Here is a 17,775-nt window from a genome sequence, read left to right on the forward strand (position 1 = left end):
CATGAGTTAATGCAGCTACTCGGAACACATGTTCAGAAACACTTATCTCATAAATGATAAAGAAGTGAAATGATCTAAGAGTGATACAGTTTAAAGCATCCATAGTGAGACCCTGCAGTCTAACAACTGCCTTGTGTACATTTCCTGCGAAGGAAAAAACCGAAGTAAACACATGGGAAAGAACCCATACTCATTTACGTCTGCTCCCTGGTATATTACACACAGTTGTACATTTATCACACTTTGGCATAAGGTTACAGCTACTTATTCAACAGGAAATAGTTTCATAAGCCTCAGAACATATGAGTTACATTATAACCCTCATAGGTCTCACCAATGACATATACTTAACAGTGATTAGATTTATCATTCGTCTTTTTGTCTAGCATACTTACTCATCTGTCCTATATAGTGCCAGTGCATGGCCAGTGAAGTCGATCACATCCTGTCCCAGATCAAACTTCTTATAAACATCTCTCATTGTTGTTTGTTTAGGGTCCACACCATCATACGTCTTGGGATCATTTTCATCGAAGTTTGCAATGAATATTAGGCACTTCCGAAAACGTCGCTTTTCAAACATTCCCATGAGATCTGTGAGAAAAGAGATAAGACATATACTTTCCAGAAGTGTTACAGTTGGTAAAATAGGTATATTTACATTCCACAGTGTACCTGACATACATGATGTGTTTTGAATAACCTCAATAAAAGAAAATAGATGAGACTGTTGATATATATATATATATATATATATATATATATATATATATATATATATATATATATATATATATATATATATAGTACTTTTTTAATGCACGTTATCACATTTCAGGCTATCAGACTACAACATACCATGGACAGGAGTAAAGACCCTTTCTGGATCCTGCAGGATGGAGGATGTTTCAGAGGTGAAATCAGAGAGGTTTTCTTTTGTGGCATAGTGGTGTGCAAATGAGAAACCCACTCTAACAGGATTCACTAAGGTCATGAATGGGATTTACACCAGTGCTGGAAAGGTAGTGATAAAAGACAGTGGAGAAAAAAAGGAAGCTGTATTTGACAGGAGTTTAGCTGCTAATCTGGTGGACAAGATAGGGCACTGTCTATTTCTACCATCCTTTTCATAGCATTTACATTACTTCCAGAAATACTGGCTTTATCTTTTTAACCCAACAAGAAATATAGTACTGTGTCATACTTTTAAGCATAAACAATGAAGTTTAATTGCTTTAAAACATGTGTGAACCAAAGGAGTCACTGTTTCTATCTATATTGGAGATACATTCACCTCCTGACTAGTTAGACTGGACAACTCCATGGAGTTACTCCATGTTCAGATTATTGTGGGTAAGACCCCCATTCAAGTCATAGGTAGTTATAGATCCCCATCCATGGATCATGATGCACATGAGACCTACTTGACCAAACTGGAGTCAATTCAATTATTGCCAAACACTCTGGTCATGGGTGATTTCAATTATCCCACCATCAACTGGGGAACCTACTCTAGCCCTAACTCACTAGCACAAAAGTTCTTTGACTTTGTTAACTCAAATGCCCTGGATCAAATGGTTCACACCCCAACAAGAGGAACAAACATACTATATCTGGTCCTCACTAACATGACAAACAGATGCACCACCACAACTGTTGGGCCCTCATTAGTTAAATCTAACCATAAATCAGTCACCTTCAAACTGGCACTAACACCAGAACTCACAAAGGGCAAAGTCAGACTATAAAACTTCACCAAAGCAAACTATACCCTCCTAGAGCAAGGTATAAATGCATTCCAAGCCCCACATCCATCTGGAAGTGGTAACTACACCAAACCTTACACTAAAGCCCTGTACAACCACTTGTATAAGTGTATAGACTCAGCTGTTCCAGGCAGAATCAAAGCCAGAGCCCCAAATAAAAAAAGCCGCCCTGCATACAAACTTTACAACAAATGGAAAATGTTGCTGTCTAAGAAAACTAAGGAGAGACCACAACAATGGAAAGGCCCCCTCCTCAGCTTCAGTAGACAATAAGACAACATATCAAATCCTCTAAGGGTAACTTTGAGAAAAACTTAGCAATCACAGCCAAGGATAACCACAAGGCCTTTTACAGCTACATATGTAGCCTAAAAGGTAGGACCCAAGCATGTGCCTAACTAGTGACTAACGGTATCACATAGACTGATCCTGCAGAGATAGCAAACCTGCTAGAGGACAGATTTGGCAAAAATTTCACTCCCTTATCCCATCCAAACTTATCACAAACCTTGCCATCAACTTTCCCCACCCTACATATCCAAAGAGCAGGTCATTAAAGCCTTGTCTAAGGCAAAAAACACAGCCACTATGGGACCAGATAGCACTCCATACTGTCTTCAAAACAAACTAAAATGTGAACTAGCATCATAATTAAGTACCCTGTTCAATCACAGTCTATCCACTTTACTCCTGTGGAATGGAGAACAAAAACAGTTATTCCCCTCCACAAAGTTGGCTTAGCAACAGACCCAGGGAATTATAGACCCATAAGTCTGACCAGCCTCATCTGTAAAGCCATGGAACATATCATCATGGACCTCATAAATAAAGATTTAGGCAACCTCCAAACTCTGCATCCAACTCAATTCAGCTTCATCAAGAGGAGATCCTGTCTGTTAAACCTGGTGGATTTCCTTGAAAATGTGACCAGGGCCATTGACGAGGGCAAATCTGTGCACTCAGCATACCTCAACTTGGCAAAAGTCTCGGATACAATCCCACACTCAGGCATTACTGATAAACTTAGCATACTGAATGGAAACCCCTTTGTTGTAAGATGGGTTGCCAACTGGCTCACAAACCAGTCACACACTATCAAAGTGGGTGACTCCACATCAACCAGCAGACCTGTCACCAGAGGGGTGCCATAAGGGTCAGTGCTAGGCCCCTACTGTTTCGCATACATGTCTCAGAAGATCAGGCCAAAACTAAGGGGCTGTGGCTGACCAAGTCTGATGATGACTGAAAACTGGGTGCAATTACTGAATCCCCAAATGATGTCAGTAAACTTCAGGACACCAACAACTTGTGTCTTAGTCACAGTCTCAAACTGAATGCAAAGAAATGCATCATCATTCCCTTCATTTAAACCAGTGTCCCTTCACACTATCAAATTAACAATAATACCTTATGTACCTACAAAGTAGTAAGAGATCTGGGATCAGAAGTCAACTGCAACCTTAACTTTGACAGGCTTTGGAGGCTTTGGGACTATAACCAGTGGAGAGGCTTAGAATAAAAAAGTTAAATAAGGGTTTAGATTAATCATATTTGATACTGACAATCAGGTAACCTGGTATGTTGTCAGGCCCTGTAAATGAAGTCTGCCTAGCTTTTCAGAGCACTGCGAGAACTTGCTCCATAGTAATTAAAAGGTGATATTGGGACTGTTGGAATCCATGCAACACCTGTAACTGTTGGTGGAGTACATTTTGCACAGAATGTCTCAGCTAGGTTATTATTTATTTTATATTTACTTACTGCATTTGGTTACCGGGATAATCCAAGTGGAACTGACTCCCTTTTCAGTGTAGACTGAGGAGAAAATCTCCAGCAGAAGCAATAGTATAATTCAATAAGCACAAGAGAATAGAGTTTCTTCACTTTAATGTATGATATAACAGTTATTTAAAACAAGGTTACTTTACATACTGTATACAATAAGTAAATTCCATCAGAAAAAAAATTCACTACAGAAAAAATATAAAGAGGTAAAATATGCTTAAAAAGGACAGAGTTATTGTGAATGCAATAAGCTTGAAGAAGTATAAACTTATCGCCAACATCAGCAGTGTATGTCCTGGGAGGAAGACCTTAGGTTAACATAAATTAGTTTTGGGAACGTTAAAGAAAGTACAACAAATAGTGTAGGGCAGATTTAGTAGGAAAGCAAGAAGGATTAGCCTGAGGTAGTGAAGGAACACAACCATGAGTCCATTAAGTACTGTTTTAGTTATAGTTGAAGGATTTAACATATTCTACTTGTCTTGTGGGAGGGAGTTCCAAAATGTTGAGGCATAGGTTGAGTAATCTGATTTCTTGTATGCATTGTTTGACTTGGTTATATACAGCTGATGTTTGTGTGTGGACAGCAATTTTCTTTTAGCAGAGTAAAGCATGATTGTGCTTTTCAGTGAAGGGCAAATATCTGGTTTATGAATGAGGTCATCAGTGATCAGCAATTGTGAAAGAGTTAGGTGGGGTGATAGTTCTAATCAGTTAGTCGGTTTTAGGGCTATTTTGATGCACCACTTGAGGCAGATTTACTCTGACTTTGGTCAATTTTCTGCAACATTGCACCAATTTAGTTCTCTTAGCATAGTGTAAGTTATTGAGTATTGGAATGCTATACAGAAATGACAGAAGACAGGTTGATGCTGTGTGTGTCTTTGCATTTTCTGTCAGTGAACAAACAGTACATAAATAAATAAGTAAATACAGTTTAGAATTATTGGTCTGAAGTTTGCACATTCTTCCATAGGTTCTCACTGTGATAAAGGCTTTAATGCTCTCATTCCAGATAGCACAAATGCTTCCAGCTTAGAAATAATTCTCAAACAGTAGTAACTCATTTTCAGTCATGATTTCTTAAACTTTGGCTAAAATGTTGTTGATATGTTAAGTGTTATTCTGTCCAATAAGCATGTACAGTGAATTTGAACAAATACAGCAAAAAAAGGATATCTTTGTCTTAAACAGTGACCATCTAACCAATGGCCATGACTTAATGAATGGAATGTTATTGAGTTACTTTTCTGTATTTGCCGGTATACCCTTCTTTCAGTATAATATTCTTTAAGAACGCCCAAACTCAAAAGTAAGTTCTGGTCTCCTGCTGATGAAGCCCTATTCAGTTAACTGGTGCCAGCCTAATGTTCTTCAAATAACTGAACAATGAGTAAGAGACCAGGTACCCTATAATGCCTTCTTTAGTAATTGATAAGGGCTTCTGTAACCTTCTGCTAATCCAAGCATATTATGTTTACCATATTTTTAGAATATGAAGTTAAATGGCTTGAAAGTAATTGTAGTATGTATATCTGTGAATATTTCTCTCTTTAGTTACAGTGCTATTGTTCTACATTCCATAACTTGCTTTGTTCATAAAAAAACAGCTTAGTGTGTGCCCATGCAGCTGAAAACCAAAAAACACAGGGTATTATATAAAAACAAAATAAGCATGAAGGAACAAGACATCCAGTTTTATAAAAAAAGCACCAGACTTTAACAAATAACAATTAATCGACAAAATAAAAAATGATATAAATGGTTAAGTGCTTTTGTCCCTTAAATATGTTAACAGGATTTCTTCAGAACCATATTGTAAATCCAAAGAAAAGTTTAAATGGGCTCTCAGTCTTGTCACATGTAACAATTCTCCCAATCAAAAAAATCTCCCAATAAAATGAAGAGAAATAGCTGAACATATTAAACATAAAAATAATAAAAATATGTACATTAAACCATAAATACACACATTAAAAATGTTTCATAAAATTTGATTAAATACATGGCAATAAAACAAATATAATATTTAAAACCCATTATAAAAAAAAGCTTATAAATCAAAAGCCTTTAATTTTAGTACAGGAATGATGGAAATCTGGTCATTTAATCCAAATCTATGGGATGCATTTAACTGCAATTGCCAAAATAGTTCTCTAAATTCAAGCCTTGTTTCCCATGAACTACCTCAAACATGTTGAGGTACCACTTCCAATAATCCAAACTGAAATCTTGCAGTTTTGCATTCTATTGTGTGTTTGTAAAGATCACTGCTCCTGTTGTTTTTAGAAATAGCATAAACATGTTCATAAATTCTTTTCCTAAATTGCCTTTTAGTTTTATCAGTATAAAATTTTGAACACATCTTACCAATAGCTAAATAAACAACTCCCTTAGTGGCAGTTATCAGGGCCCAAAGGTTTGTGTGGAAAATTATTAAGTATAATGCAGTCTCTTTACTTTGTTCATTGTACTGTCACACTTAAGGTATTCTAAAAGATTTTTTATAATTCCTACCTGATTTATAAACAAAATTGGATTCATCACCAAGGATGTTAAATACTTCATCAATGACTTTAAGTATACTCCAGTTTTTAGAAACTATGTCCCTAGCCTGCCAAGACAAGGTACCAAATGTTATAACAAAAGAATTGGTAAACTTTTTTGAAGTACGGGCTTTACAACTTCAAATATCATTAGAAAATGGGCGTTCCCCTCCAAAAAGGGGGTAAATATTTAATCCCCCAAATGTTAATCACCTCCTTATAAATTTTATTTAGTATTTGAAGAGGATAGTTTAGCTCCTTGAATATCATAAGAATCCTGTCAGTTTTCACCAAACAAATCTCATAATTGAAAGATATCCTAGCTGCACTAACTGTCCCTTAAAAATATTTTTTCTACAAAATAGGGGGTGACAGCTATTAAAATCAAGATAGCTGTTAGAAAAAGTAGGTTTTCTATAAATTTTTGAAATAAAACAACCTTTTTGATATTACTTATATACTGTCAGATCCAAGTAATCCACACTGTCAAAATAATGTTTATGTGCAAATTTTAGAAAAGTGGTGGTGTTTAAATAAAAAACAAATTCATCTGGGCTCTTAGTGGTCTCTCTCCATAGGATGAAAATATAATTCAGACAGTGCAAGTACAGGTACCAATCCTGTTTAAATTCAGATTCAAACACAAATTTTTCTCCCAGCAATACATCACCAGGTTAGTGTAAGTGGTGGCACAACTGGCCCCTTTCCATAACCCCTGATCTGGCGGAAATATTCACCTTCAAAGTAAATAAAATTATTTAACAGTATGACATCCATAACTTCCACAATTAAGTTAATTAATCTATCATCTAAATCGGCAAGATCAACAATTGCAGTCTGAAAAGCTCAAGACCAGTCTGACGTGGTATACTAGAAAACAATTCAATAACGTCAATAGTGGAAAAACTACACCTAGAATTAAATAAAATGAGGGTTGATTTTTGTAAAGAAGTCCCAAGAGTCTCTCAACATGTACTTAACAGAATTAATGGATCTCTTTAAAATATGACCTACAAATGCAGCTAAAGTATGTGCTTTAGAATTATGTGCTAATAAAATTAATCTGTAAGGAGGTAAGATAATGTCCTATGGGCAACAGGAATAGAGGGGCTAACATTACTTAAAAAATAAATAATTAAATAAACTTGGAGTAATAACCCCCTGGTACAATGAATCTTCTAAAAACAAATTAATCTTCCTATATCAGATATTAATTTAATTTCTAGAAATGATTCCATAATTATTGACATCATTCAGCAAGTTGGAAATCTGGTTAATACTGTCCATTTTATTAACAACTATAACCCCACCCTTATCCAGCTTTATAATCCTCAGACATGTGTTAGTCCTAAGGTCTGTGAGGGTCATCCTTTCTTCATTTGAGAGGTTGTGTCAGAAAAATCTCTGAATTCCCTTTAAGTTATAGATTTCTCTTTCACAAGATTTCTCAAAAATAGTCAAGGTGGGGTTAAGTGGAAGGTTATATAAATTCCTTTTCTTAAACATAGCTGTATGTGGTGAAGGGACATACCCATCATTACAGGGAGTGTTAGCATTCAACTGTAGATTTAACTTCCTGGTAAAAAGCTTTAGTTCGATCAAAGTGTCAGTTAAATTCATACTTAAATTCATAGGAGAAGTTAGAACAAACTTAAATCTTTTAATAAATAATTTAAAATGCTAAATAGAAATATCCAAATCAATATAATTATAAATATTAAATCCTTTAAATGACTTAATAATACCCCGAGATGCTAAAAAATGATGTGCTGAAAATGCATTAGCTCTGCAACTAACATTTATATCTCCCTCTTCCCCATCCTTTGGTCTTGTTCCCACTCCAGTTTGGGGAAGTGGCCTAAAAAACTTCTTCAGAAAGTGGAAATCTGTTGTCCCTGCTGTCATTATTACTAATATTACCAATTCTCTCTGACCTTCTTAGGGGTGGGAAATTTTGGTCATATTCTTCATTTAGGGTTCCATTGACACCAGTTGTTTCCAGAGTATGATTGTCTAGAAACTGGGATCCAATATTTCCCTCATCCTATCTATAATTAATCTCCTGAGGCTCCCTCTGTTTTATATTCTTTTTTTAAACACTTTTATTGAATTATCACTTGAGACATAGGCAATTAGATAAGTGATATGCTATATGGTAAGCACAGTTATTTTCATCTTTCACTAATTTTTTGCTATTTGCAGTAGTGGTGCTGCCGTAGCGTTGCTGCCTCACAGCAAGACGTTGTCGCGTTCGACTCTCAGCTAGAGCGTCTTCTGTGTGGAGGCATGCGTGAATGGGCATGCCTTCATTGAAGGTTGTGCATCAGGGCTGGTAACTCTGCACGTAAAAATCCACTACCAAACATTAGCAGACCGGAGTTCCGCTGTGGCGACCCCTAACCAGGATAAGCCGAAAGACACAACAACAACTATTTTTTTTCTATTTCCTCTTATGGCTGATATTACCTTGTTGTTCAGTCTTACAGAAATATTATCCTATTTATGTAGATTGTGTTCAAATAAAAGGTCACTAGTAATATTGTTATTCAGTGTAGTAATTTCATCAAATACATTTTTAATCTGGGAATTGTCCTACTTAATGATGAATTGAATCAATTCAAACCCATGACAATCAAACATGTTAAACAGTTCTATATAACTACTGCTACCAAAATTTAGCCCATTCGGAAACTTATAAAGATGAAGTCCTTTAGGGATCTGCTTTAGTTTCAAACATTCAGTCAAATATACATAGTATGCAAGCTAAGCACCTTGTCCTATTTTTTCTCAAAATTGCCAACATAAAATTAAAGGAACTGTTAAATGATGTTGATTCCATATGAGCAAAGCCGATTTCCTGACTCAGGCAACAATTAAAATCCATTCTATTAGATGAAATAATGACCATCTTATTTTCTGATTGTGAAAAATTGTTAAGCAAACTTAATACTAACATCTCAACCAAGCCAAAGTTACAATCACTAACAATTCAACCACGATCTCCTTTTCCAGAAGTGGGAGAAACCTTCTGGCTACTATTCATAGGTGGTAAAGAAAGTAAGTTGCCAAGTCTAGAATTAAGGATGTTGATCTGTTGACTTAAAAGCTCAATCAATTGTATCAGATCACCTTGGGAAGCTGGTGTTCATCTGAAAAGTCATCATATTCCTGCCCATTATTATAATCCTTGTCACAAGCCATTTGAGTGACTCATTTCTTGTCACTCTATTAAGAAACCAAGTGGTGTAAACCAGGGAACAGAGAATACTGCCACACTGGGAAAATAAATGACTCAGGAAAAAACAAGACATCCAGTTTTATAAAATAGGGGACTAAATATTACCACTTTTGGGAGGAGAACACCTGTCTGCTATATTTTATATATCTCCTACCAATCCTCAAAGGTATGGGTACCAAATGCACTTCATCCCTACTTTCATGATTTCTACTACACTTGAACTGTTTCCATCATGTATATATGTGTATGTCTTAACAGAAATGGGTTCTCTGCAGTAGTAAATAAAACACCCCATAATTTAGCAGAAGGGCTGCGGTGCACAGGGGGGCTTGCCTCTCTGCAAAATAAAAAAAAAAAAAAAAAAAAACATTGTTTTTTGCCCCTGTTTTATGTTTTACTTTTGCATGCACCTAGGTGGTTGTTCGGCACATGCAAAGTAGTGTGTCAGTGATTTGCATTGTCAGTATTTAATGGTCAAACATCAATGCTTGCTTCATTCAATGATACTCAGTAGACCCATATATATATATATATATATATATATATATATATATATATATATATATATATATATATATATATAAATGAGCTGTCATTAGAGGTTAGTGGAATATGTACATATATGTATATAAATCAAATCAGATGTCAGTACTGGCTAGTGGAAAATAAAACTTTTAGGAAATATAAAGAAATATGGAAGGAAAAATACAGAAATCAGTACCATTTCATTCATTCATTTTTTTTATATCTACTTCATCTTTGGTCATAGGTGGCCAGAGCCTATCCTGGCAACCAATGGGCATAAGATGCATACACACACACACACACACACACACACACACACACACACACACACACACACACACACACACACACACACACACACACACACACACACACACAATTTATCCACTCATAATCCATAAGCACTTCAAGCACATATACAGTCAATTTAGAAGATCATCAATTCACCTGCCTTCATGCATTTGGAATTTGACAGGAAACTTTAAATGCTGTCAGAAAAGTCAAAACCTACACTGATGCAGGAAGGACAAGCAAACTCTACATAGAAGGTATCCCAGCCAGGAATTAAACCACAGAACCAAGAACTGTGAAGCAGCAATGATAACTGATGCATCACTATGCCACCCATAGTTAAAACAGAACCAGAAACATAAAGGAATGCAGCCAGAAGAGCAAAGGCACAACGTGAGGAAAACCAAGCCAATTCAAGCAGGAAAGAATTTAAAAGCATTTATATATATATATATATATATATATATATATATATATATATATATATATATATATATAAACTATATAATATATACATATAGCTATATAAATATAGCTGCCTGATAGGCAGAAGATGCTTCTTAGTAGACAAGACCTACTAAATTAATAGTTTTCCAAGCCTTGTCCTTGTTTAGGTCACTTTTGTAAACTGCCTGTTATTTATATACAGCCCAGCTCATTTCTTCTTTGCTTTTTGACAGGTTCAGTGGTACTGAGGATCAAGAAGAATATTTAATGATGTTGTGAACTGCATTACAGTGGAGGAAGGATAAGGGACCTGCTGAAAATTAAAAGGAGAAAGGTTAAGAAGCATTCATCAAATTGGGCATGATCTGGTATCAAACAGACTAGCAGGATACATGGGTGGTGAGTAGAGGCAAACCATTTTCAGATATGGGTAAGTGGGAGCCATCACTTATCTATCTGGTACAATGCTAGCTGTCTTGGTGATTTCCCCATTAATGGTATTTCTTTCTTGTGGATATTACTGAACTAAATCAGAGCACCTTGGAGACAGATGTGTATGAAAGAATTATTGGTAGAGACATACTCAAGTGTTCATGGTTTCTTCTTGCTGTATATACATAATTCAGCCACAATGGATATTCTGCCTTTCTCACTGTAGCCCATGGAAGTCTATTATCCTACCTGGCTAACATTATTGGATGTGAGTGGCTATATTAGAAGGCATGCATGGCTGATTGGTCCAGCAGTCCAGGAAATTAAATGTATAAAAAATACCCTTTTTTATCTGCTAATCTATCTCAGGACAGGAAAGGAATTTTCCCCAGGGCTAACACCTACAGTGCTGACTGTGGCCTTCAGACTTGCCATAAGCAGTTAGAGAATGCGCAGGAAGTTAACCTGTAGACATATCCAACCTGATGTCACTGCATGTCAGGTGCATGAATGGGACTGTGGGTGAAGTAAAATAAAAACCCCATGCCACTCAGTGGTAACATCTTGCCCCAGTTCAGCTTACACCTCAGCTGGTAATATGGCTACAGTCAGACAATGGAGGAACAAATGAGTCAGAAGAGCAAGGGAGGTGAATGATGGATGTGGGAAGGTAGGCCAAAAATCTTTTATTAAAAAGTCATAATTTAAAATGCCATCTTCTAAGAAAATATCAGAATTTCATAAACTAACTATGATGATGTTTATTGTAGTGCTGACATTATTAAGTTCTAGAAATTGTTATAAACCAACAAAACTTCTGTTGGCTGAAGTAGTTTCAATTAAACTGTCAACATGTAGATCACCTATAAACACCTAGATATTTCCTATATGTTGTCTTTTCGTTTACAGAATAAATGGCCCACTAAAAACTTCTTGCAAGCATGTAATTATCCAGAATAGGTAATATGACTTGATAGGTTCAGCCAGTAATTATGCAGTCAGAAGTAGCAACACTGTCTACAAAGCTTTAGCGATGCAGATCACATGACTTTTGTAAACCATGTAGATCAGTGTATTCATTTTTTCTAGTCAGATCATATGATATCCACAGATTTGCCATTGTTTCTGTTAGCTAGTTCTGATAAGGTATACTTAAATGAAAAGGAAAAAATGGACAAACGCATATAATGTTTTTGATTTTCTACCATTCAGAAAATGACAGTTGTGTAAATGTTTGCCCATTAAATACTGTGTACTGGGAAATCCTAGTAAAGACGTATAAATGAAGATTCCATCTACTATTTCCCCTGTATAAAAAGTAAAGCAAGAATTTACTAGTCTAGATATTAAGTTTACATATTAAAGTTATGACAGTAGTTTTGTCACTATGACTTAATTCTAATGAAAACTCTGTAGCTCAAACGCTGCTGTTAATAAACTTAGCCTTGACCTGACTTTGGATATAACCATATATTCAAGAGAAGGTTCTAGAACATGGTTTGTGCAGAAGTAAAGGTTGGGATATGATTAGGATTCATATCAGTAGTATACAGTCTTAATCAAAATGTTTGTTACAACTGCCATTCATCTTTTTGTCTGTTCAGTTTTTTACCATTGCCAGCACACTGATGTCCTCTCTGCACGTGTCTGAAGACGTTGCTAAATAATGTACTCAGTGTTAACAAAACAAAATTAAAAACAATAACCTGTCTTACTGGTACAGAAATGCCTTAATATTAATCTTACTTAGTTGGTGTTGCTACAGACTACAAGGAGTTTGTGATGTTACACATTTGGAATCCAAGTCCTAGAAATGGCTGGAAACCCTTTTTTCTTAGGATCTGTGATTTATTTTAAAATAAGCTAATATCACACCGGTGCAACACAGGATCATTGTTTATATCAGGACACACCAGGAAGTGCAGCAGCAAGCACTGTCCCCTGGTGTGAAGTGGGCCCATCTTATAATGTCTGAACTATTACTGAGAAATTAATGATCGTGTGAATCGTGTTCTAAAAAAAAAGGAAATAAAAAAAATAGTAAAATGTTCATTGCAGGGCTTATACCCCCTAAAAAAGACTGCAAGGCAGTTAAGACTGTGTATAGCGGGGGCTGCAGGGGGATAGCGGCCTCCTGGCTGTCTTTCATTGACATTACATCAGTAGTGCCAGACATTAGAGTTCCATTTTTTAAACCTTTTTTAAAAACTTTTTTTAAACCTTTTTAGACACTTAACTGATAGCCACATCAAGAAATCAATCAAGTCTTCACTCCCCACACCTGTGCAAAGTCTGATGGTATGTCCTAAAATAAACAATTGTTCAACATACCGTTAACTGCATGTGTCACTAATTCAGCTTTGCACATTCGAGTTTCACAATTCATGACTCATCATTCCATTCCCACATATTAGCATGACACTAGTTGTTCACTGCATGGTCACTGGGTATACACTTCCTAAATACCACTGAAACAGTACAATATATTAATGCTGCTATGCAGTCTGACACTAAAAATTGTGACACCTTTGGGAATAAGTACACTCAACAATGATAATATGTTAGGAAAATGTTTTACTTACTTGAAGCTAAAGCCTCTGTCTCTGTAGATGGGACTTTGTAAATTTTCCCTGCCTTGTAAACAAAGCTTCCTTCTACCACTTTGAAGTCCAAGTAACGGGTCACTTGTGTGTACATCAGCATCCTCACAAGCTGTCCTGTAGTAATATATAAAGAGAAGATTGTAGAATGGTACAGACAAAGAAAGTTGCTAGGTTACAATGAAATAATGCCATTATTATACTTCAGCTTATCACTTTTAAGAGTCCAAACTGCATTGGCCTATAAGTTATCATGAAGACTCCTTCATCTATGTACTATTTACTTATTAAATAAGATAAGCAGACATTTACAGATCTCCACAAATAAATCCAGCGATCCAACCAATGTGTATGGAAGCCACTGAGTCAAACCATCAATTCACATGCAAAGACTTTTATTACAAGGTGAGCGCTTTCGTGGAGCAACAAAACCCCTAAGGTTATTATTATTATTATTATTATTATACACTCTAATAATCCAAAACTGTTTTGGGCATCAGTCAATAAACTGTTAAACCCAGGACTAGTGACACAGCCAACATCAAACGCACAGAAACAAAATGATACAACAGCCAACCAGTTCAAGGCCCACGTTATACACACAATGCAGTCATTAACCAGTCAGGTGACTAATCAATCTCCAGAAGTTCCTAATCAATCAAGTAACCTCCTTCAACATTTTTCCTTCCAAACAGTTCCCACAGATGCCATCAAACAACACCTAAAAAAATTAAGAACTACTACAACTGCCCCTGACAATCTGCCTGGTGAATATCTGTTGCATATCTAGTTTTAGTTCTGAGAAATTGATCCTTCTCTGAAAATAAAGTCCCATCGCTATCAAAAATTTATACATTATTCCATTGCACAAAGGTGGAATCGATATATATCTTTCAAACTACAGGTCAATTGTTATTTTATTGCCCTTATCAAAAATATTAGAAAAATGTATTCATAAACAACTTATCAAATATCAAATGAATAACCAGCTTTGGTCTTCAACCCAGCATGACTTCCATCGTCATCACAACACAACTACTGTTTTGCCGAATTTTGTTAACACTGTCAACACCCACAGAAATGTCAGAAGCCTAGTTTTCACCATCTTACTAGAATTATAAAAAGCTTTTGATACTGCCTTCCACCAGAACCTCTTCCATAAACCTTCATCTTTAGGACTCCTTAGGACTCAATTAACTCTTCACTGTAATGATTCCATAGCGACCTCTCAAACAGTACCAGTACCAGTACAAGTACCAGTAGCTGACTACACTGCTTTTCTACCATACTGTCTCCATCATATGTAACTAAACTTATTGACTAACTCCCTTTCCTCCTTACCCATACCCCCCACCTGTGCAACTATATAACCTTGCAATTTCTCTTCCCTTATTAAACACGTACCTGTACATATTAACCCCCTCCTTTCCTCTCAAGTAGCACCACACCTTCCCCTTTTTAGCTCTCACTTGCCTATAATTTCTTTCTCCTACTAGTTCACACTAACTCTCAAAACTTCTCTTACCTACTTCCATTCCCATAACTTAGCTTCTCTCAGTCTACCCTTATCTGTCTTTCCCTCGATTTGTCTGCTCCTCTCCTCACACCCATTATCCCTGCTAAACTGGCTTTACTAATTCTCTACTGCTAAAATGCACCTGTCTGCAGATTCTTCTTAACTCTATCCTTACTTTCACTTTCATTATGCACTATCACTTTATAGGATATGTCTGTTGCACAGTTCAATTATTGACTGTAACTGTATGTAATAATGTAGTAATGTTAATCGTTTGTTTAATCTTTATCAAATATCATGCGTATAATTTATGTCATCTTTTACTCAATGTGAGCCAATCCAACAGTAATAATGTTAATCCTTTGTTTATTACTCTTACATAAAATAATTTTGTTTATTACAGCTCACATGGTGTAGTGGTACATTGTCCTGACTATAGTGTACAGTGACCTGCAAGTGATGTTTATTTACAGCTCACAGCTCTTCTTTATCAAATATTGTACGTATATTCTGTCATATTTTATTCAGTGTGATCCAATGCAATGGTTTTATTGTATGTTTGTAATTTTCTTATATGTCTATAGTCTTCTTTTGTAAATACCTATGGAGCTTTTCTCCCCGGGCCTCCGCAGAAAATGGGCTTTGTCCCAGTCAAAATCGCCCAGTAAACAAATGTTAAATGAATAAATAAAAAATAATAAATTCTTGCCAGTATGTATTGGTGTCCCACAAGGACCTATACTAGACCCTGTACTTTTCAACATATTCATCACTGAACTGCTACAAAAAATGCTACCCTAGTTCAGTACGTTGTTGACTTGCCCCAATCTACTCTGCCAAATCTCTCTCTAAACTCCAAGACCTTATAGAACTGTCCTTCTTATCAAGTGGAACACTGCTAAACAATTCACAACTATGTCTAAAGCCTACAAAATATAGTACTACTACTACTGTTATAAACCACTGCTCTTCACCCCAAAATACAACACTGTCAAAACAATACTATTCACTATCATCTCTGCCAATGACACCATGAAAGAACAAGTAAACCATAGAAAATTACAGGTTGCCATCACAGATAAGTCCAAATTCGACCACTATGTATCACACATGGTTAAAAAAAAAATCATCAAAAACTGGGTATATTATGCAGAGTAAAAACCTACCTCATTGGAATAGCCAGAAGATCCATAGCCTCTACTTTCTCACTGCCATCTCTCCTCTGTCATCATCATCAGCCCCCTTTTTTCCCCATTTTTCTACATGGCGTTGGCGTATCGTGTTAACTGCCTCCAGCTCTCTCAATTCAGTGACACACTCCTGCCTTCTTCAACACCCATGCCTGACTGCTGCAGATCTTCTTTCACACAATCCATCCATCTCTTTGCTGGACATCCTCGCTTCCTCCTACCTTCTTCCTGTCTGACCTAAATCCTCCTCACCAGATTGTCTTCTGCTTTTCTATACATATGCCCAAACCACCATAATCTGTTCTCTTTGATCTTTTCTGAAATTGGTGCTACTTTGGCTTCTGCTCTTATGTCCTCATTTCTTCGTCTGTCCAACAGTATGCATCCTATCACCTTTCTCAGGCACTTCATTTCCATCACCTCTAGCTTCTTCAGCTGTTCTGCTTTTGCTTCCCAGGTTTCTGTATCATACAGTAGTACTGGTCGCACCACTGTCTTGTACACCTTACTTTTCAGCTTCTTTGGCATTCTTCTGTCATAGACTACACTTGATACTCTATGCCAGTTGGCTGCAGCCCCTCTGATTCTAGCTTTGACCTCTTTATTCAGACTACCCTTTTTCTCACCTACTCCTCCCAGATACTTGAAGCTGTTTACCTGTTCCACTATCTTCCTTTCTCTCTCTAGTCTCAGCTTCTTCTGATTTCCCCAATTTGCTGCCATTACTGCCATCTTATCTGTGCTTAGTTTCATCCCACGTGCCTTCAGATTTGCATTCCATTATCCTGTCCTTTGCTGACGTTCTATCTCATAGTCTGCCTGCACTGCCACATCGTCTGCATACAGCAGCTTTGTTGATCTGTCCCCTCCAACCTGTTTGCTAATGTAGTCCATCACCAGTATGAACAGCAGTGGGCTAAGAGCTGAACCTTGATGTACACCCATACCCACTGGGAACCCCTATGTGAGATCGAACACTGTTCGTACTTGAGTCATTGGGTCCTTAACATAGCCTGCACTAATTCTACCAATGTTTCTAGGACTTCAAACCACCGCAGTACTGCCCAGATCAGCTTTCATGGGACCTTGTCATATGCCTTCTCCAAGTCTAGAAATGCCCAGTTGGACTCTCTCCTCATCTCTAGCTTCTTCTCAAGTATCTGTCTCAATGCAAACATTGGCTCAATTGTGCTGCATCCTAATCTGAATCCAAACTGCTCATCTCCCATCTTACATTCTACTACTCTGTGAATCAGTTTATCAATCACCCTCTCCAGAACTTTCATGCAATGTGCTAGGAGTTTGATCCCTCTGTACTGCCCACAGGTGTGGATGTCCCCTTTGTTCTTATAGACTGGCATGAGTATGCTTATTCTCCAGTCATCTGGGATATGCCTTACTCTCCACACTGCTATTAGTACCCTCAGAAGCCATTTCTC

At 36.7% G+C, this 17,775-nt stretch overlaps 1 protein-coding gene across 1 annotated transcript in view; it reads right to left on the reverse strand.

Annotated features, from left to right (window-relative positions):
* Window positions 1-17,775, reverse strand: part of GDI1 (GDP dissociation inhibitor 1) — a 394,348-nt gene that overhangs the window by 180,504 nt on the left and 196,069 nt on the right. Inside the window, exons 4-5 of the mRNA XM_044080268.1 lie at window positions 13,613-13,747; window positions 396-594 (exon numbers count right to left, since the gene is read on the reverse strand). Coding sequence (XP_043936203.1) covers window positions 396-594; window positions 13,613-13,747 — 334 coding nt within the window. The remainder of the gene's footprint in view (window positions 1-395; window positions 595-13,612; window positions 13,748-17,775) is intronic.

This window comes from Protopterus annectens, chromosome 8.part0 (assembly GCF_019279795.1).
Source record: "Protopterus annectens isolate FY-2018-M chromosome 8.part0, PAN1.0, whole genome shotgun sequence".
NCBI lineage: Eukaryota > Metazoa > Chordata > Ceratodontiformes > Protopteridae > Protopterus > Protopterus annectens.